We start from the raw sequence: 18,404 nt of genomic DNA on the forward strand, positions 1-18,404 counted from the left end.
GGACGTGAAGGGGAGCACGCCAGGGGACCAGCCTTGGAAGAAAAGGAAAGCAGCAACAATGTAGCGGAAATCCTCGATTCCAGGTGGAAGGGTAATCAGGTGGAGTATTTGGTGGCGTGGGAAGGGGAACCGGAGTCAGAAAACACCTGGGTGACTGCAGGGGAGGTCAATGACGAGGTTTTAACAGAAACGTTCCACCAAAGATTCCCGAGGAAACCACAGCCGGTAGCAAGGTTTAGGAGGGAGTATTTCAGCACCACCGACGAGGAAGAGGAACTGGAAGGATTCGCGGAGTCGGAGTTGGAAGAGGGAATGGACTCCGACGACGAGGAGTACCGAGAGACCAGGGACAGCAACAAGTGGAGGGAAGTGTTCGAAACTTCGGACGATGAGGAAGGTTCTTTCAGGGGTTTTACCTCCTCACAGCCCGTAGGGGAAGAGACGGGAGGGGGTGAAGGGGGCCCTGGAGGGGAGGTGGATGTCAGGGAACTGCCATCGGAAGGACAGGAGGTGCAAAGGCTCACTGAGGTTGAGAGAGACGTAGCAGCAGAAGAGGGAACCAGTAGGGGGAGAGCAGGAACTTCAAGGGAAGGTGAGTCGGAGGGATGGCTCAGAGACGCTTCCAGCGAAAACAGCGGGGAGGTCTCAGGACCTCCTATAGGGACACCCATTCCTCGCCGGAAACTGTCACGCCGAGAGTCCAGAAGACGTGTTTCCGTTAAGGAGCTTTTATGTTGGAAACGATTCCGAAAGCAACCACTTTCGGATTCTGCTAGCGATTGACGCAGCCATGCCGGAGGGGCTCCGTCACAGGGAGAGGTTTGAAAACCTGATCAAACTCTGAGGGACTTGCTTTTTACGCACAAGCAGCTCATCATCCCTTCACAAGTATATTAAAAAAGAAAGAACAAGAAAGTGGTTAGAATGGAAGAAAAAAATTAAAGTATCAAATTAGGTTGCTGGAAAGAGTCAGGTTTGAGGCCTATGATCATGCACAGAATTTTCATTCAACTAAGTACTCACCAGTAGTGTCAGAGCAAGTACATTCATTCACACAAACACACCAGATATGATGAGCTAAAGCAGGACCCTCCAGGTGTTGCTGGAATACAACCCCCACCATCCCTGACCACCAGCCAAAATTCCAGGGTAATATGGAACCGATGTCCACACTTAGGTCACCTTTTCATGAAATGCCTGTTGCCTTGAGGCAAGGTAAAAAAATTAGTAAGATGTCTACACACCGGTCAGTTTTCAGGGCATGGTCGTAGATGTAATTGGAAGGGAAGAGGCAGATCTCTGGGTGCATCCTGTACTGAGTCCTCAAGCACAGGACTGGAAGCCTGTCACTGTGTTTTTCTTGGATTTGCCCATTCAGGTGTCTGCAGAGTCGGCCCATCAGAGACTGCCTGTAGCCGTAATCCTCAGCTTTCTGCCAAAGCAAGGGAGGGGAGGAGGAGTTAAACTTTCAGGGAATGGGTTAAGCACAGGCAGCAACAATTAAAGAACAAGAGATGAGAAGTAGAAGCATGCACATGTACTCAGTACTTGGCCTGGGCCCCTTTTGCATCAATTACTGCCTCAATACGGCGTGGCATGGATGCTACCAGCCTGTGGCACTGCTGAGGTGTTATGGAAGACCAGGATACTTCAATAGCAGCCTTCAGCTCTTCTGCATTGCTCGGTCTCATGTCTCAGAGGTCCAATATTGCTCTATTTGCAATCCTTGTTTTGCTGATTTCATTTAATATTCTAATTTTCTGAGATTGTTAATTTGGGGTTTTCATCAGCTGTACGCCATGATCATCACAATTATAACAAATAAAGGCTTGACATATCTCGCTTTGCATGTCATGAGTCTATCTCATATATTAGTTTCACCTTTTAAGTTGAATTACTGAAATAAATGAACTTTTCCACGATATTCTAATTTTCCGAGTTTCACCTGTATTTGAACTAGAGATTAGGAATGAGTGAACTATTCTGGGCTACCCAAGAGGCTTGGGAAACAGTCCCACAAAATAACCCAATCTTTTATTTATTTGAAAGTGGGAAAGATGGCAGCGTAAGAGGGTGCAGGAACTTCTCCCCTCTCCTTATGCTCTTTGCAGCATATCAGAACTAAGAGAAATGGTGGTGCTTGAGAAAAATAAAAGTCTCTCAAAGACTACTGCTATGGGAATATCCCTTGATATACTTATTAAAAAATACATTCTTAAAGCATTGGCCCTATCTACTCTTGCCTCTGCCCTACCAGCCATTGGAGTGTCTCCCAGAAAAACAGCACTTGGTATATACACTTCTTTTTAACCAAAAGGGATGTTGTCTACTAACATGGTAATCACACAGGCTGATTTCACAGAAACTCACAGAATTGTGTAAATAATTTGATCAGATAAACTAATTGAATCATTTTCACCGTAGGCAGCTCATACACCATTAAGGACCTGATAGATGTTTTACTTTATTTATGCCAAAAGCAGGGTCATTAGATGCTTATAAACAGCCTGTCAGTTTTCAGCTCTACAACTTTTTTCTGGGATAGTCAAAACACCTTAATTGTTGACATACTCACCATAGATTTAACTGTAGGAGGGAGCTGCTTTGGGTCTCCAACCAGGACCAGCTTTTTGCAGCCATGAATGAGTGGGATGATAGTTTCAACCTCACAAGCCTGCATGGCCTTTAAAAAAGACAAAGGGACCAGTTTAAATGAGAGAGATCAAGAGAGATCTTAAGATCTTGCCGCACAAGTCGCCTTGTATCAAATCCTGCTATACCACATCTGCAACTCATCCATTCTGACATAATAGCCTCCCCTGACCCTCTGGATCCAGTTTTCAGGAGTCTGGGGTGGAAGGGAAGAGGCCAGGATCTTTCGATCCAATCCATAGCAGGGAGCTACTCAAGGCTCTTGCTTAAAAAAAATAAATTCCTAGCTCTCCAACATTTATTTGGTTGCCTCCAACTTCAATACAATTTGCTTTCCCTGTATGATTACTTTGATATAGTTCAGCTTTCCCACCCCAGCTGGTGCCTTCCAAAAATGTTGGAACGACAAGTTCCATCAACTGAAGCTGTATCACATAATGCTAAACCACACATCTTAATGTTAGCGTGCAAACAAGACTAGTAGAACACTGGCTGAACCCCCCAAAATGGGGTAGATCACTGCCAGTTTTTAACTCTGTGAGTAGATTGCAGTCTCTTGGGAGTTGGCCACCCCTGGACTACAGCAACTGAATTCTGAAGTGTGTGTGGGGTTTTCTGTTTCTGTTTCTGTTTTTAAAGGGTGGCAGCAGCTTCTTCAACTTGAGATTTAAGTTACCTAGGCATGGAAGTCAAACTTTCCACCCTCAAAATGTGCAAAGCACTCATGACCAGGGCTAGGGATGGTGTCAACTTTCGCTAAATGGAACAACTGGGAACCTGCATGGTTGAAGACCGAGTGCTTTCAACTGATGGCCTACATTTATAATGCGAACACTTAATTTAGACATCAGGCTGTCAGGTGAGAACCGTGTCTTGGCAGCCTACAGCTGTTCATATAATTCTATAAAGCTGTTAATATAGTTCTATAAAATTCCATGCTGTCAGAGCTGGCTCCTGGTCCCAGCTCACAAAGGACCAACGCTAGCCGGTAGTAAAGTATCAAAGTCTTTATTGAAGAATAGTTTCCATTTCCAAGCCTCAGCGCTCCAGCTCTACGTCTAGGGTCTAGACCGGCGAAGCTCCATCTGAATCCCCGCCCCCTGTACACCAGTTTAAGACTCTAATCTTACTCCACCTCTTCCTTCTCTCCTTTCTCCTCTGGGTCCTGCTGCCCCCCGGGGTCTCCTCCCTCCTGGACTCCTCCGACGCAGACGTTGACCCCCCAGACTCCTTCCGCTCTCTTCGGCGGGCTTTAGGACTTGGCTCCCTACCCGGGCTGCCAACTGTGCCGCCTTCCTGTACATTTGAACTTGGCGCGCGCGCGTGCGTTTAACCTTCCTCTTAACCGTTTCCTCGCTCCCTGACGGAGGCGTGGTCAATCCTGCCTCATGTTCTCCCGCTGGTAGCGCGCCACCTGATCCCGATGCCTGGGACTCCTCCCCCCTACTGCACTCTGGTGTGGACGCTGGTCCGGATTTCCAACTGCTGCTCTCTGAGTCCCCTCTGGCCCCTTCTCCCTGAAGTGCCCCCCTGGGTACTCCCCTTGCCCTGACCATGGGAGCCCCTTTTTGTGAATCCTCTGATTCACTGGAAAGACTCAGAGATCTCGGACCGCTGTCCTCGCTGACATTTCCTTCGGACTCCTCCCCTTCGCTCTCCATTTCCTCCCTCTCCTGTGCCTCTGCTCCTGAACCCCTGACATCCATCCCCCCCTCGAAGCCCCCCCTTCCCCCCTCCCCTCCCTCAGGTGTGGGTGCGGGGTGCTCCGTCGTTGTGGGGGTGAATGGCGGATACAGTTCGTCCCCCGTGGCGTGCATCCAGCCGGATAAGTCCGGCTCGTCCTCCATGCTCTCGCCGACCTCGATTTCCTCCGCTTCCATCTCTGTGCCGCCGTGCTCGAACCCAACGTCCTCCCCCAGCACGTCCATGTCCATCTCTCCCCCGGTCGCCTCTGGGACCGTTGCTTGCCAAGGACCCCCCAGCCACTGCCTGTTCCACCGCTCCTCTGGCCGATAGTCCCACCAATAAGAGCGGTCTGAGGCAAACCCCGAGGGCGATCCCTCCGGGGAACGTGTGTCTAGTGCCGGTTCTTCGTCCGAGGTGAACCCCTGGAACGTGCTGGTTGAAAGCGTGGGTGTGAAAAGCCAGTCGTCGAAATACTCGGCTGGCATGGGCCTGTGCGGGAACAAGGCATGAAACTCTTCCTTGAGAAGAGGCTCGTCCAAGGCATAGTCCGGCACCCAACGGTTGGCGCTGGCCGGGGTACCTTCGCTGGCGAGAAAATATTCTACTCCCTCTTCCCCCCATCTCGAGTCTAAAATCTCTGTGACCTCGTTGATGGGTTCCCCTCTTGGCGACCCCCGCCTTGTGGACTTCTCCCTGAGCTGGTCTGGTGCCGTGCCCGGCTCCTGAAATCTGTGAGGTGCTTTGTAGGGCGTGAGTACTGATCTATGGAACACTGGGTGCATTCTGGATCCCTCCGGAAGTGTCAACCGGAAGGCCACTGGATTGACCTGAGCCTCGACTTGGTAAGGTCCTAGCTGCTTATGTCCGAGCTTCTTCTTCGCTAACGATCTGGTCGGCACTGCCTGGGCTGCTAACCAAACCCAGTCTCCCACCTGTATGTCTTCCCCAACCCTTCTGTGCTTGTCAGCCTGCAGTTTGTATGCGTGCTTTGCTAGTTCTAACTGCCTCCGAAGCTGTTCGTGAACTTCCTGCAATTCTGACGCTAAGGCTTCCGCTGCCTGTGGCTCCCCCTCCCCCAGTCTCTCTAATCCCGGGAAGGTTCTGGGATGCCTCCCGTTGTTGGCGAAGAACGGTGTCACCCCCGTGGACACGTGCTTCATGTTGTTGTAGGCGAACTCAGCGAGCGGCAGGTAGTCCACCCATGTTGCCGGTTGCTGATTTGCATAGCATCTCAGGTACTGCTGCATGACTGCGTTGACTCGCTCCGCTTGTCCGTTGGTCTGCGGGTGTCTTGCAGACGCTAGGTTGATCTTGACGTTCAGGAAACCCATCAGCTTCTGCCAGAAGTTCGAGATGAACTGCCGCCCCCGGTCGGACAGGATAGACCGTGGCAGACCGTGAACCTTGAACACGTGGTCTATGAACAGTTTGGCGGTCTGTTCCGCCGTGGCCACCTTCGCGCACGGAATGAAGTGGGCCATTTTGGTGAACATGTCCACCACCACTAGCACTGCCGTCTTGCCCCTCGAGCTGGGTAAATCCGTGACAAAATCCAGGGCCACCCTCTCCCACGGTTCGCTCGGCGTCTGCAGCGGTTCGAGCAGTCCCGCCGGTGGTTTGTGCACTGACTTGGCCCTTTGGCAGGTGTCGCACCTCGAGACGTAATCCGCGACTTCCCCCCGCATCTTGGGCCACCAAAAATCTCTGGCTACTAATTCTGCCGTCTTCTCTTTGCCAAAGTGCCCGGCGGTGGGTGCGTCGTGCAACTGCTGCAGTACTTTCGCGCGGAGGTCGTCTCCCGGTACGTAGAGGGCCCCTCTGCGGATGAGCAATCCGTCGCGTATCTGGAACTCGTTGTCCTTCACCGTGCCCTTGTGCACCTCCTCCATCTTGGCTTGTGCGAAGGGGTCCTCCTGCAGCGCTCCACGGACAGCATCCAGGTCCACGGTTGCTGAAGCGCACGCCCACGCTTTCGGTGCGAAAATGTGCTTGGCCGCTGCTGGTGCCGCCTCTTCGAGGTATTGCGGCTTTCTGGACAGTGCATCTGCCATGATGTTGTTGTCGCCTGGGATGTACTCTATCCAGAAGTCGAAATCCGCAAAGAACTCCACCCATCGGATGTGCCGCTGGTTCAGGAACCTTGCCGTACGCCAGTACTCCAGGTTCTTATGGTCCGTGCGAACCTGCACTGTGTGTTTGGCTCCGATGAGGAAGTGCCGCCACGCCTTGAATGCTGCATGAATGGCCAGCAACTCCCTGTCCCAGATGGTGTAGTTCTGCTCTGACTTGCTGAGCTTTCTAGAGTAGAATGCACACGGTCTCCAGTACCCATGCGGGTCCTGCTGCAACAGTACTGCGCCCACGGCTCTGTCTGAGGCGTCCGTTTCAACTCTCATCGGTCTGCTGGGATTCACATGCAGTAGCTGCTCTTCGGACGAGAAGAGACGCTTAAGGTTCTGAAAGGACTGCTCCGCTTGCTCCGTCCAGATGAACTTCTTCTTCTTGGAGCTGAGCGTGTCGGTAATGGCCGCTGTCTGCATCGCGAACCCCTTGATGAACTTGCGGTAAAAGTTGGCGAAACCCACAAACCGCTGGACCTCCTTCCGATTGCGCGGGCTCTTCCAGTCCAACACTGCGCGAACCTTGGCGCTGTCCATGGCGAGCCCCTTGTCCGACAACTTGTAGCCCAGGAAATCCACCTCCTTCCTGTCGAATTGGCACTTTTCCAGCTTGGCGTACAGCCGATGCTCCTGCAGTCTCTGCAGAACTTCCTTGACGTCTCCCTCGTGGGTCTCCTCTGATTCTGAGAATATCAGGATGTCGTCCAAGAAGCAGACGCATTTCTTGTAGAGGAGACCCGCCAGGACGTGATGCATGAAGGCATGAAAACAGTGAGAGCCGTTTTGTAAACCAAAGGGCATAACTCTGTATTCATAGGTGCCCAGGGGCGTGAACATGGCAGTCTTCCACTCGTCGCCCTCCCGTATGCGAATCAGGTTGTACGCCCCTCGCAGATCCAACTTTGTGAAAATGCGTCCTTTCCGCACCGTTGCAAGCAGGTCATCTATTTTGGGCATGGGAAAGGCCGTGGGCTTGGTCTTGGAATTTAAGAGCCTGAAATCCACTACAAGCCTCTTTTGGGGCGTGTCCTTTTTCTTCACAAAGAATACAGGACTGCCCCCTACTGCCTTCGACTCCCGGATGAAACCGCGCTTCAAGTTGAGGTCTATGAACTCCCTGAGCTCCTGCAGCTCGTCTTCAGACATTGAATACAGTTTCCCGGTTGGCAGCGTCGCCCCTGGCAGGAGGTCAATCTTGCAGTCATAGGGCCTGTGGGGAGGCAGCTTGTCTGCTTCTTTCTCGCAGAAAACCTCCAAAAACGCTGCGTACTTGCGTGGCACTGCTTGCAGCGTGCCTAATTGTAGCTGCGCGTCATCCTCTCCCTCTTCCGGGCCAGGTAGGATGCAATGTTCCGCGCAATAGGATGAGCCGAAGGTCAGTTGGCGCTGGTACCACGCCAATGCTGGGCTGTGCCTGTGCAGCCAACTCATGCCCAAGACTACAGGCGTGTCCGACAGGTGGGTGACATTGAAGCTGATGACTTCTCGGTGATTTCCAATTCGCATCACCATTGGAGGCGTTTGTTGCACCACTTGCCCCCCCAACAAGTCTCTGCCATCCACCGTGACAACCTTCAGAGGCAGCGTGGCTGGCAGTAGTGCTATATTGTGCTGCTGAATGAAATCCAGTCCTATAAAGTCTGCGTTGCTGCCAGAGTCAATGGTGATTGGCACTTCCAGAGTGCGTCCATTGGGCAGTTGGAGTGACGCTGTAAGCTGCACCACTGGTTTGGGTGGGAGGGGGTCTGTGGGCTGCAAAATTGCTGGGGATTGCTTCATTGACTTGTCTGGCTGGACCCCAGTGCCTCTTCCTCCAGCCAGACTCCGTCGTTTCCCTGCTGTGGTGCCCTCTGTTGCCTTGCGTCTGTGACTGTTGCCGAGGCTGCAGTGTGCTTATGGAGCCTCTGGGGACACTCTTTCGCCATGTGCTGAGCACTGTCGCAGATGTAGCACTTCCTGTTCCCTCTAGGAGGCTTCGTTTTGACTGCTCCCGGTGTTAGGGCTCTGGTAGCTGACTGAGCCCTAGCACCTCCAATCTCCATCGGTTCTTCTCCCCCTCCCTGCGAGGGTGTGGATTGCGCACGCGCTGCATCTTTGGGAGAGAGGGGAGGTGCTCTGGCTGGCGCCCTTCCCCAACGTCCTTCTTCTCTGTTCCAAGGACGTTCCTCCAGACGCACCCCAATTTCCAGCGCCCTCTGGACCACTTGCTGGGTGTTCTTTGGTCTCTCCCCCCTTGCAATCTCAGCTTTTACATCTGCATTCAAGCCTTCCCAAAAGAGGTCTCTCACTGGCGCAGAATCTTTCTCCCATCCCAGCGCATGAACTAATCCAAAAAAGCGTGCATGGTACTGCCTCACACTGGCTCTGCCTTGTTTAAGCCCGTGTATGTCTCTCCTGGCAATATCGATGTCTATCTTTGATAAAAAACACGAATCCATCGCTTTAATGAAAGCCTTCGCATCTTGGAGCGCCGGATCATTATCTCTCCATAAATTCCTCAGCCACGTTTTGGCCTCCCCATGCAAATGGGACAAGATAAACCCCACTTTCTCTCTCTCATCTCTAAAGTCTTTTTCTAGCAGATCCAGCGCAAACAGCAGGTCGGCTCTGAAGTTAGGGTACTGCTGTAAACTCCCGTCGAAATGAGATACCAGACTGGCTCCCCTCCTCCCCAGTCCAATGCCCTCTGACTTGGGTCCCATTTGCCCCAGTGTAGTGAGCGCTTCCAACCTGGTTCGGAGATCTCTGCAGGCGGCATTCATTTCCTCTTCCCTTTTCTTGGAGGCCCGTACCTCCGCGTTGAGTTGAGTCACTGCATTTCGCAGTTCTGTCAGTTGCTGTTCTGGAGTCATCTTGCCTGATTTGTGTGAGCTCTCAAAGCACCCCTCCTCTGCCCTCGCTGCGTCGACTCACGTGGCGAGGTTCTTGGTGCCAAAACTTTTGGTGAGATGGAGCTTACTGTCAGAGCTGGCTCCTGGTCCCAGCTCACAAAGGACCAACGCTAGCCAGTAGTAAAGTATCAAAGTCTGTATTGAAGAATAGTTTCCATTTCCAAGCCTCAGCGCTCCAGCTCTACGTCTAGGGTCTAGACTGGCGAAGCTCCATCTGAATCCCCGCCCCCTGTACACCAGTTTAAGACTCTAATCTTACTCCACCTCTTCCTTCTCTCCTTTCTCCTCTGGGTCCTGCTGCCCCCCGGGGTCTCCTCCCTCCTGGACTCCTCCGACGCAGACGTTGACCCCCCAAACTCCTCCCGCTCTCTTCGGCGGGCTTTAGGACTTGGCTCCCTACCCGGGCTGCCAACTGTGCCGCCTTCCTGTACATTTGAACTTGGCGCGCGCGCGCGCGTTTAACCTTCCTCTTAACCGTTTCCTCGCTCCCTGACGGAGGCGTGGTCAATCCTGCCTCATGTTCTCCCGCTGGTAGCGCGCCACCTGATCCCGATGCCTGGGACTCCTCCCCCCTACTGCACTCTGGTGTGGACGCTGGTCCAGATTTCCAACTGCTGCTCTCTGAGTCCCCTCTGGCCCCTTCTCCCTGAAGTGCCCCCCTGGGTACTCCCCTTGCCCTGACCATGGGAGCCCCTTTTTGTGAATCCTCTGATTCACTGGAAAGACTCAGAGATCTCGGACCGCTGTCCTCGCTGACATTTCCTTCGGACTCCTCCCCTTCGCTCTCCATTTCCTCCCTCTCCTGTGCCTCTGCTCCTGAACCTCTGACACATGCTCACCCCTTCCTGCCCCAGGTATCTTTGGGTATGACTCCTCTGGAAGAATTTTCAATGAGGGGCATGCTGCTCAGCACCAACATGCTTGGGCTGGATGAACAGCAAAAGGAAGGCTTTCAATGTAGTGATTAGGCCCAGGGTCAGAGAAAGAGGAGGCAAGCTACTGTGCTTACTGATTAAAGTTTTTAAAAAACAAAACCAAAAAAACCCCAACAACAAACTGTAAACCTGATTCATTGTAGAGGTGCAGAAAGAAAAAAAGGTTGCTTCGCAGATTATTCAGAGCTGTTTTCTGAGCTCAGGTTTACAGAAGAGAGTGTTTCTGGGTCTAAGGAATTTGTAAGCACTTAAAGCTCCTGAAGGGAGTTATGTACTCCGAAACATATAGAGCAGCAACAGTAAAAATACATTTAATCAGTAAGCACAGCAGCTTGCCTCCTCTTTCTCTCTTTTTATCTTCATGCACACACCAGGCCCACGATACCAACCACTACAGAACAAGTGCCAATCAGGGATTTAGGTGAGATGCTTTCCCCACTGTGACATGCTATTAGGGTTAGGCTGGTCAGGTGAATTAGCAGGTGATCATCTGGTTGGATCAAGTGGTTCATGGCCTCCCAAGCTTAGAGCTTGACTGGAGCTGCTTCGCTGACATAAATGTTATTTAGTACTTATGTAGCGATTTTCCATAAGCATTCAAAGAGCTTTCTGTAATTATGTTAAAGGTTCTTGCAGAGAGGGGCTTGCCTAAGGCTACTCATGGGTAGCTGACATTATGTCCTCCAGAAGGCAGCTGTCTTGTGTGCAGAAGGTCCCAGGTTCAGTCCTTGGCATCTCCAGGTAGGGCTGGGAGAGATTCCTGCCTAAAACCTTGGAGAGCTGCTGTAAGTCAGTGTGGACAATACTGAGCAAGATGGACCAATGGTCTGATTTAGTATAAGGCACATTCCTATGTTCCTAAGGAGTCCCCAACCTTTTTGGGCTCAAGGGCATATTTGGAAATCTACTGTATTTTTCGCTCTATAGGACGCACTTTTTCCCCTCCCAAAATGAAGGGGAAATGTGTGTGCATCCTATGGAGCGAATGCAGGCTTTCGCAGGCTTTCCTATGGAGCGAATGCAGGCTTGCGGATAGCTGCCTGAAGCCAGATAGCAGCCTGCAGCCTGAAACCCAGGGAGCGCAGTGCCAACTCCCACTGCGCTCCCCCGGCTTCAGGCAGCTATCCGCAAGCCTTCGGAGCCCGGCGGGAACTCCCGCTGCGCTCGGAAGGCTTGCGGATAGCTGTCTGTTCTGGGGGCTGGGGTCGGGGGAAGCTCGAGCTTCCCCTGCCCCCAGCCCCGCAAGCTCCAGGAGTGACGGCGAGGTTGTGCGCAATCTTGCCGCCGCTCCTGGACCTGTTTGGGGGGCTTCCCCCGCCCCAGCCCCACGGCTAAAAACGAAGCTGTGCACAGCCTCTCCCGGCTGGAGAGGTTGCACGTGGCTAAAGAGGAAGCCAAGACAGCCAGTGGGATGGATCCCACTCACTGTCTTGGCTTCTTTGCTCTTTGGAGCTGGGGGGGGGGGGGAATATATATTTTTTCTTTATCCCCCCCCCCCCCAAAAAAAAACCTAGGTGCACCCTATGGTCCGGTGCGCCCTATGGAGCGGAAAATACGGTAAGTAACAGTTAAGGACACAAGAAAATACTTATTTCACAAAAAAACCTGGCAATGATCTGACTCCCCCGTCTGCCCACCCACCCCCCTTTGGCAAACCACCTATGCACGCCTTGAAATAAAAAAGAGGGAAAAAGCAGGCAACACCACTAAAAACAGTCAAAACACATCAAACAAAAAAGCTGCCTTGAGGGCTTTTAATGTCAGAAGAGGGTGCTGGTGGTGGGGAAACATTTGTATAAATACAAAACAAGGCAGCCAAAGTGAACAGGGCTGTTTCTGCAATCTGTAAAAGGTACTAAAGACACCCTCCATCCTCCTGCCCCAAATATGCCCTTGCTACTGTAGTGCCTATATCCCCCACTAACCATGTCCACGATGACGCAGCTCAGAGGATCACAGTCCAGCCGCTGGAATACTGCACGCAGCAGGCTGCTCCCACTGGTGCTCAGTGTGCAGCAGATGATGTGAGACTCCAGGATGATGTTCGTTTTCATGTCGCTTTGCGATCGCCCACAAACCTGGGTAACACAAGAGCCAGGAACTTCCTTTTTAAGAGCACCTAATTTTTAGACAGAGACCAGTTTTCTTTCAACTGCCTGTTTTGTTTTTGCAACAGCAGCCATGGTCAGGCAGGCAAAACAAGTCCATGCTCAGTGTGTGGTTGAAGTTGAAGTCAGCTGCTTTTAGAAGAAGAACTGGATTGGATGCTAAAATGACAGGCCATAGTTCTGTGAAGGGGTACCCATTTTGCATGCAGGAGGTGTCAGCTTCAATCGCCAATATCTCCAGATAGGGCAAACAATACTGACCAAGTTAGATCAATGGCCTGACTCAGTATAAAGCAGCTTCCCAATGCTCCTATGACTCAGGATAAACACAGCCAAATACCTGCTTAGAGTCCGTATGAAGGTGTATGTGTTCACCCATGTGGTGCTCAGGAATGCAACAGTGCCCCTTAGAATTTCTCTCGGTGCCCACCAAGCCACAGCCTCACCTTCTATGGCACGAGGTGGTGAGGAAAGTTACCCTAACCCAGCTTGGAAAGCACATAGGGTTGTATCCAATCCAGTGAATGAACATGACGAGCCCATTAGGCTCATTAATCTAAATGGGTAAAAATTAATTGTATACAGTCCATAGAGCTGAAAGAGGAAGTGGGAGAAAGCCACCAGCGCCCAAGCCTCCCATGCCCAAGCCAAACACAAACAAACAAGCAAGCAAACCACCCCCCCCAACCCAGACATTTCCTTTAAAATGTAAAAATCCCCCGGGGTGGGCATGTTGGCCCAACAAAAGATGACATGCCCAGGATTTCCCAGACCTATGGCAACCCTAGTCTATGATTTGGCTGAGATAATGGCACGTGGCTGATGTGCAACAGAGTAGCAGCACAATCAGTGATCTGTACTAACAGGAGAGATATTCTGATTTCCTAGCTGGAGCTAATCCAAGACACAAGCACTTTTTTGCATGATGAGATGAAGCAGTTCACCAAGGTTGTTTTTAAGAGCATCTTAGTGATGAAACCCATACCTCCTTCAGTTGAACAGTGAGCCTCTTGCTCTCTTCTGCAAGCCTGCGAGTTTCCTGCTCTAACTGTTGTTTCTGAAAGATGAGGTGGGTGGGAATTTACTTGTTTTTGACATGAATACTCAACCAATCATGGGGAAGGGCATAGCTCAGTGGTAGAGCATCTACTTTGGATGCAAAAGGTCCCAGATTCAATCCCCAATGGTATCTCTAGGTAGGGCTGCCGGGTAACCCTGTCTGAAACCCTGGAGAGTTGCTGCCTGTCAATGTTGACAATAATGAGCTAGATCAGGCTTCCTGAACCTCAGCACTCCCGATGTTTTTGGCCTACAACTCCCATGATCCCTAGCTAGCAGAACCAGTGGTCAGGGATGATGGGAATTGTAGTCTCAAAAACATCTGGAGGGCCGAGCTTGAGGAAGCCTGAGCTAGATGGATCTATTTTCTGACTCAATATAGGGCTGCTTACGGAAAGAAAGAAAAAAAGTTCTGAACAGCCTCCCTGCTACTTGATCCCCACTTTAACCGAAGACTGAGCATTTGAGCAAGTAAAACATGTGTCTCCCCACTACCCCACATCAGGTTTCGGCCCATCCGCTGTGCCTCCAAGCCTTCACACTTTTAACTGAAGAGCATGTCTGAACTACAGTTTCAGACCACAGCCTACCGGACAGACTGAGTAGGATATAATAATCCTGGTCAAATTACACATGGCAACTAACAAGTACCTTCTCTTTGCTTTGGCTTTCGTCTATAGCACACTGGCAAGAAAGAGCATCCAGTCGTTGATCTATCTCTTTCTTCCACTTGTGGATGTCTTGATCTTTCCCAAGGGCTGCTCGGCCTAAGGAATCCAACAAAATGCTTTTAATTTAGAAATTTATATCCCACTTTCAAAATGGAACTTTGGTTTCTTACCATTCTCACACTGAAATTCAATGCTTCTGACATTCATTAAACTGTGGGTTTATACTGTTATATTGTTATATGGTGGGGGGATCCCTAGAAATTAATAAATGGTAAGGTTTTGATTATTTGGGATATGAAGGGAATATACAAGCTGCAGAGTAATTCCTGGGCTACCCTATGCAAAACGACCTAGCCAAGCTATGGCCATTAAGAAACAATTGTTGTTTAGTCATTTAGTCGTGGCCAACTCTTCGTGACCCCATGGACCAGAGCACGCCAGACACTCCTGTCTTCCACTGCCTCCCACAGTTTGGTCAAACTCATGTTCGTAGCTTCAAGAACACTGTCCAGCCATCTCGTCCTCTGTCGTCCCCTTCTCCTTGTGCCCTCCATCTTTCCCAACATCAGGGTCTTTTCCAGGGAGTCTTCTCTTCTCATGAGGTGGCCAAAGTATTGGAGTCTCAACTTCAGGATCTGTCCTTCCAGTGAGCACTCAGGGCTGATTTCCTGAAGAATGGATAGGTTTGATCTTCTTGCAGTCCATGGGACTCTCAAGAGTCTCCTCCAGCACCATAATTCAAAAGCATCCATTCTTTGGCGATCAGCCTTCTTTATGGTCCAGCTCTCACTTCCATACATCACTACTGGGAAAACCATGGCTTTAACTATACGGACCTTTGTTGGCAAGGTAATGTCTCTGCTTTTGAAGATGCTGTCTAGGTTTGTCATTGCTTTTCTCCCAAGGAGCAGGCGTCTTTTAATTTCGTGGCTGCTGTCACCATCTGCAGTGATCATGGAGCCCAAGAAAGTAAAATCTCTCACTGCCTCCATTTCTTGCCCTTCTATTTGCCAGGAGGTGATGGGACCAGTGGCCATGATCTTCGTTTTTTTGATGTTGAGCTTCAGACCATATTTTGCGCTCTCCTCTTTCACCCTCAATAAAAGGTTCTTTAATTCCTCCTCACTTTCTGCCATCAAGGTTGTGTCATCTGCATATCTGAGGTTGTTGATATTTCTTCCGGCAATCTTAATTCCGGCTAGGGATTCATCCAGCTCCGCCTTTCGCATGATGAACAATACAGGGCCATTAAGGGCCATTGGCAATGCAAGAGAGCTGTCCTTCCCCACTGTCCTGAGGTGTGAACAGTAACCAGGGATTTAGAAGGCTTCCCTGGGTGACTGTATTTGAGGTGACATAAAAAGAGTGCCTTTAGCAAGGTGTGCTGGGAAGAAGAAAGGGAGGCGGAGAGAGAAAGTTCCATCTTGAGCAGGTAGGCTGGGAGAACAGGGAACAAGCCCTTCTTGAGATGACCATGCTGTAAGATCTGGACTCCCTTTATCTAAACTCAGGTGTAAATATGTGAATAAATCATATTTCTTAAAGCTACACAAGCCTCTGCCGCACCTTGATTCTCAAAGGAACACAGATCCTGGGTGAGCACCTGGAACACCGCCTAGAATTTTGCTACTGCTTAGCAGAGTGGGGGGTGACACCCAATCTTTATAACAATATCCAGTGGCAGTCAGCTCCATTGATTTCAATGGGTCTACTAACATTACAACCCAGAGGTTCCTGTGATACCCCAATTACGAAACTGATTTAAAACTGCTGGGAATGACTTTTAAGAAGACTTTATAGCTGAAGTGATTTCAGTTATATTTTTTGTTTTGTGTGTGATGCTTTATTGTTGAATTATGCTTAGATAAAGCCAGAGTAAAAGCCAGAGTATATATTTGATAAAATAAACATCTTTGGCTGCAGACCAGGATAGGATGGGAGGGATAGGATGGTGTTATGGGATTTCATCCCTGCTCACAATCTGGGAAAGGTCTGTCCCAGATAGAACAGAGACTGGGGGCTATGAAGAACCAACTTTTGAACCCCACTGTTAAGCAGACTAATTAGGAGACAGCAAATGGTGTGAGGGAGGAACCCTTTACAAACTACTCACTCATTCTGCGATTGGCCTGGGCATCCAGACTGAATTTCTGTACGTCCTTGCTGATCAATTTTTCTTCCCCCAGCCTCACCAGGTTGATGTCACCACAGTTTCCTGGGTGTGAAACAGACACTTAGAGCCCTGCTGAAGTACAGCTAGCTTTTTTAAACTAGAAAGACATTTGGCAAATAAATACTTTTGATCTGCTTAGCAAATCCTGAAATCTGCATCTTGCACATCCTCAATAAGAGTTAGAAAAAGTTCAAAAAATGGCAACCAAAATGACCAAGGGGATACAGCAACTCCCCTACAAGGAAAGGTTGTAACATTTGGGACTTTTTGGTTTAGAGAAAAGGCAAGAGGCAACAAGCCAGATGTTTATAGAATTATGCAAGGCATGGAGAGAGTGGCTACAGAAAAGTTTCTCCCTCTGTCTCATAACACTGGAACTCGTGGGTATCTTAAAATGCTAAATGCTGGAAGTCTTAGGACAGATTTTAAAAATTACTTATTCACACAGTGCACAGTTAACTATGAAACTCGTTCCTCGTCAAGGTTCTTTTGCTGCAGACACCCTTAGGGCAGCTTACAGAAAACAAGACAAAACAACAACATAAAAATACAACACTAAAACCAGTAAAAATAAGTGCAGCAAAGCTTTTAGTAGGCAAGTGCAGCACTAAAAGGATCCCAAAGAACCTTTAAAAAGTGTAAGGATGTACAAGAAAGGCTTTGCTTGGAGTCTACAGGATAAACAGAGGGCATCAGGGAGATTAGATTGGGGGCCTTCAGCATTCCAAACACATGGTCCACCACCAAGATCCAACCCTGTCCCAAAGGATTTCAGATGGATTCTCTGCAAGGACAAATGCCTTAGGAAAAGCAAAGCACCGACTACCTATACTGGCAGGAGGGGGGGGGGTCTAAGTGACTTAAACACGGAATAATGTCTTATTCTTCAGTTATGACCAAGCCAATTGCTCCCTCCAGCTATGAATTCCACAGATGAGAACTGGCCAAGAACTCGACTTCTGGGTTAGCGCCATCGGCGAAGGAGGAATTTCTCCGTCGGGAGAAGTGCGCTCCGCAGAAATCGGGTCTGGCTGCTGCGGCGAAGGCAGAGACCCTTCAGAAATCAAAGGCGGGTGAAGCCTGTGAGCCTGGGATTTGGCGGGCACCATTTGTGCCCCCCCAAACGTGAGGGACCCCCTTTTTTCAGGGGCGATCCCTATCGGAGTGGGGGGGTGTGGCGCGGTGCTGTGAATCGATCGCTACTTCTGTGTAGTGAAGCCGCTAAACTTTCGCCGGAGAGCGCTGACTTTTTCCTGGAAAATTTGGAACATTTGACAACAACCCGTGAGTAAAGTGGAATTTGGAACTTTTAAAAGAAAAAAAATTACTGAATTTGGCTACGAACGGGGGAGGTCAGAAACAGGAAGTCCGCCTTCCCCTTTTTGTAAATAAACGAAAGCAAAGAGACTGAGCTAAAACCTTTGAAAATAAACAATAAATCACTTAATTCTAGTATTGAAATTAATAAACCCCCCCTTGGAAGCAGGAGAAGAGGGGGGGCTTTTTACGTGACTGAATTGGCCTGCAAAGAGACAAGGGCAGGGCTAAAAGCTCCATCACTCAGACCCTGGAACCGGGCTGCCATTGGAATGCGCACAGGTTGTATTGGAAACGTTCACTGACAGCTCCTTAAATAAGAGGGAAACACTGTCTTAACCTGTCTTTCTTTGCTACAAAAAAGGACAAAGGGACTGGAAACAATTGCAAATTAATTCTACTGTTGCAGCTAAGTTTTTTAAAAAAGAGTTGACTTAAGATACATTTAGCTAGTAACTTTGTCCCTCTAGAGGAAACTTTTGAAATTGCTACAACTGCGACAAGTGTTACAAGTGGAATTTTCCTATTGCATGTTATGACTCTGAGGCCGTGAGATTTAACCTTGAGCTGTGGAATTGTTATGGCAGATGGGAAATAAAAAATAAATATATCAACAACAAGGTCTGGGAAACAGTGGATGCGAAGAGCTTCAGTATCTGGATCTACAACTCCACCTGTCCTACCTCAACCAAAACTAAAAGAAATGGCTACAGATGAAGCTGTGGCTAATGCTTTAAAAAAGATAAATGACACATTGGAATAACTTACTAAAAAAGCAGAGGATACAAATAA

At 49.7% G+C, this 18,404-nt stretch overlaps 1 protein-coding gene across 1 annotated transcript in view; it reads right to left on the reverse strand.

Annotated features, from left to right (window-relative positions):
- Positions 1 to 18,404, reverse strand: part of LOC310668822 (putative helicase senataxin) — a 286,306-nt gene that overhangs the window by 44,067 nt on the left and 223,835 nt on the right. The window contains exons 15-20 of the mRNA XM_083422138.1: positions 16,236 to 16,337; positions 14,103 to 14,218; positions 13,378 to 13,449; positions 12,210 to 12,362; positions 2,576 to 2,683; positions 1,245 to 1,432 (exon numbers count right to left, since the gene is read on the reverse strand). Of these exons, the coding sequence (XP_083278264.1) occupies positions 1,245 to 1,432; positions 2,576 to 2,683; positions 12,210 to 12,362; positions 13,378 to 13,449; positions 14,103 to 14,218; positions 16,236 to 16,337 (739 nt within the window). The remainder of the gene's footprint in view (positions 1 to 1,244; positions 1,433 to 2,575; positions 2,684 to 12,209; positions 12,363 to 13,377; positions 13,450 to 14,102; positions 14,219 to 16,235; positions 16,338 to 18,404) is intronic.

This window comes from Podarcis tiliguerta (assembly GCF_965153285.1).
Source record: "Podarcis tiliguerta genome assembly, chromosome: W".
Classification (NCBI taxonomy): domain Eukaryota; kingdom Metazoa; phylum Chordata; class Lepidosauria; order Squamata; family Lacertidae; genus Podarcis; species Podarcis tiliguerta.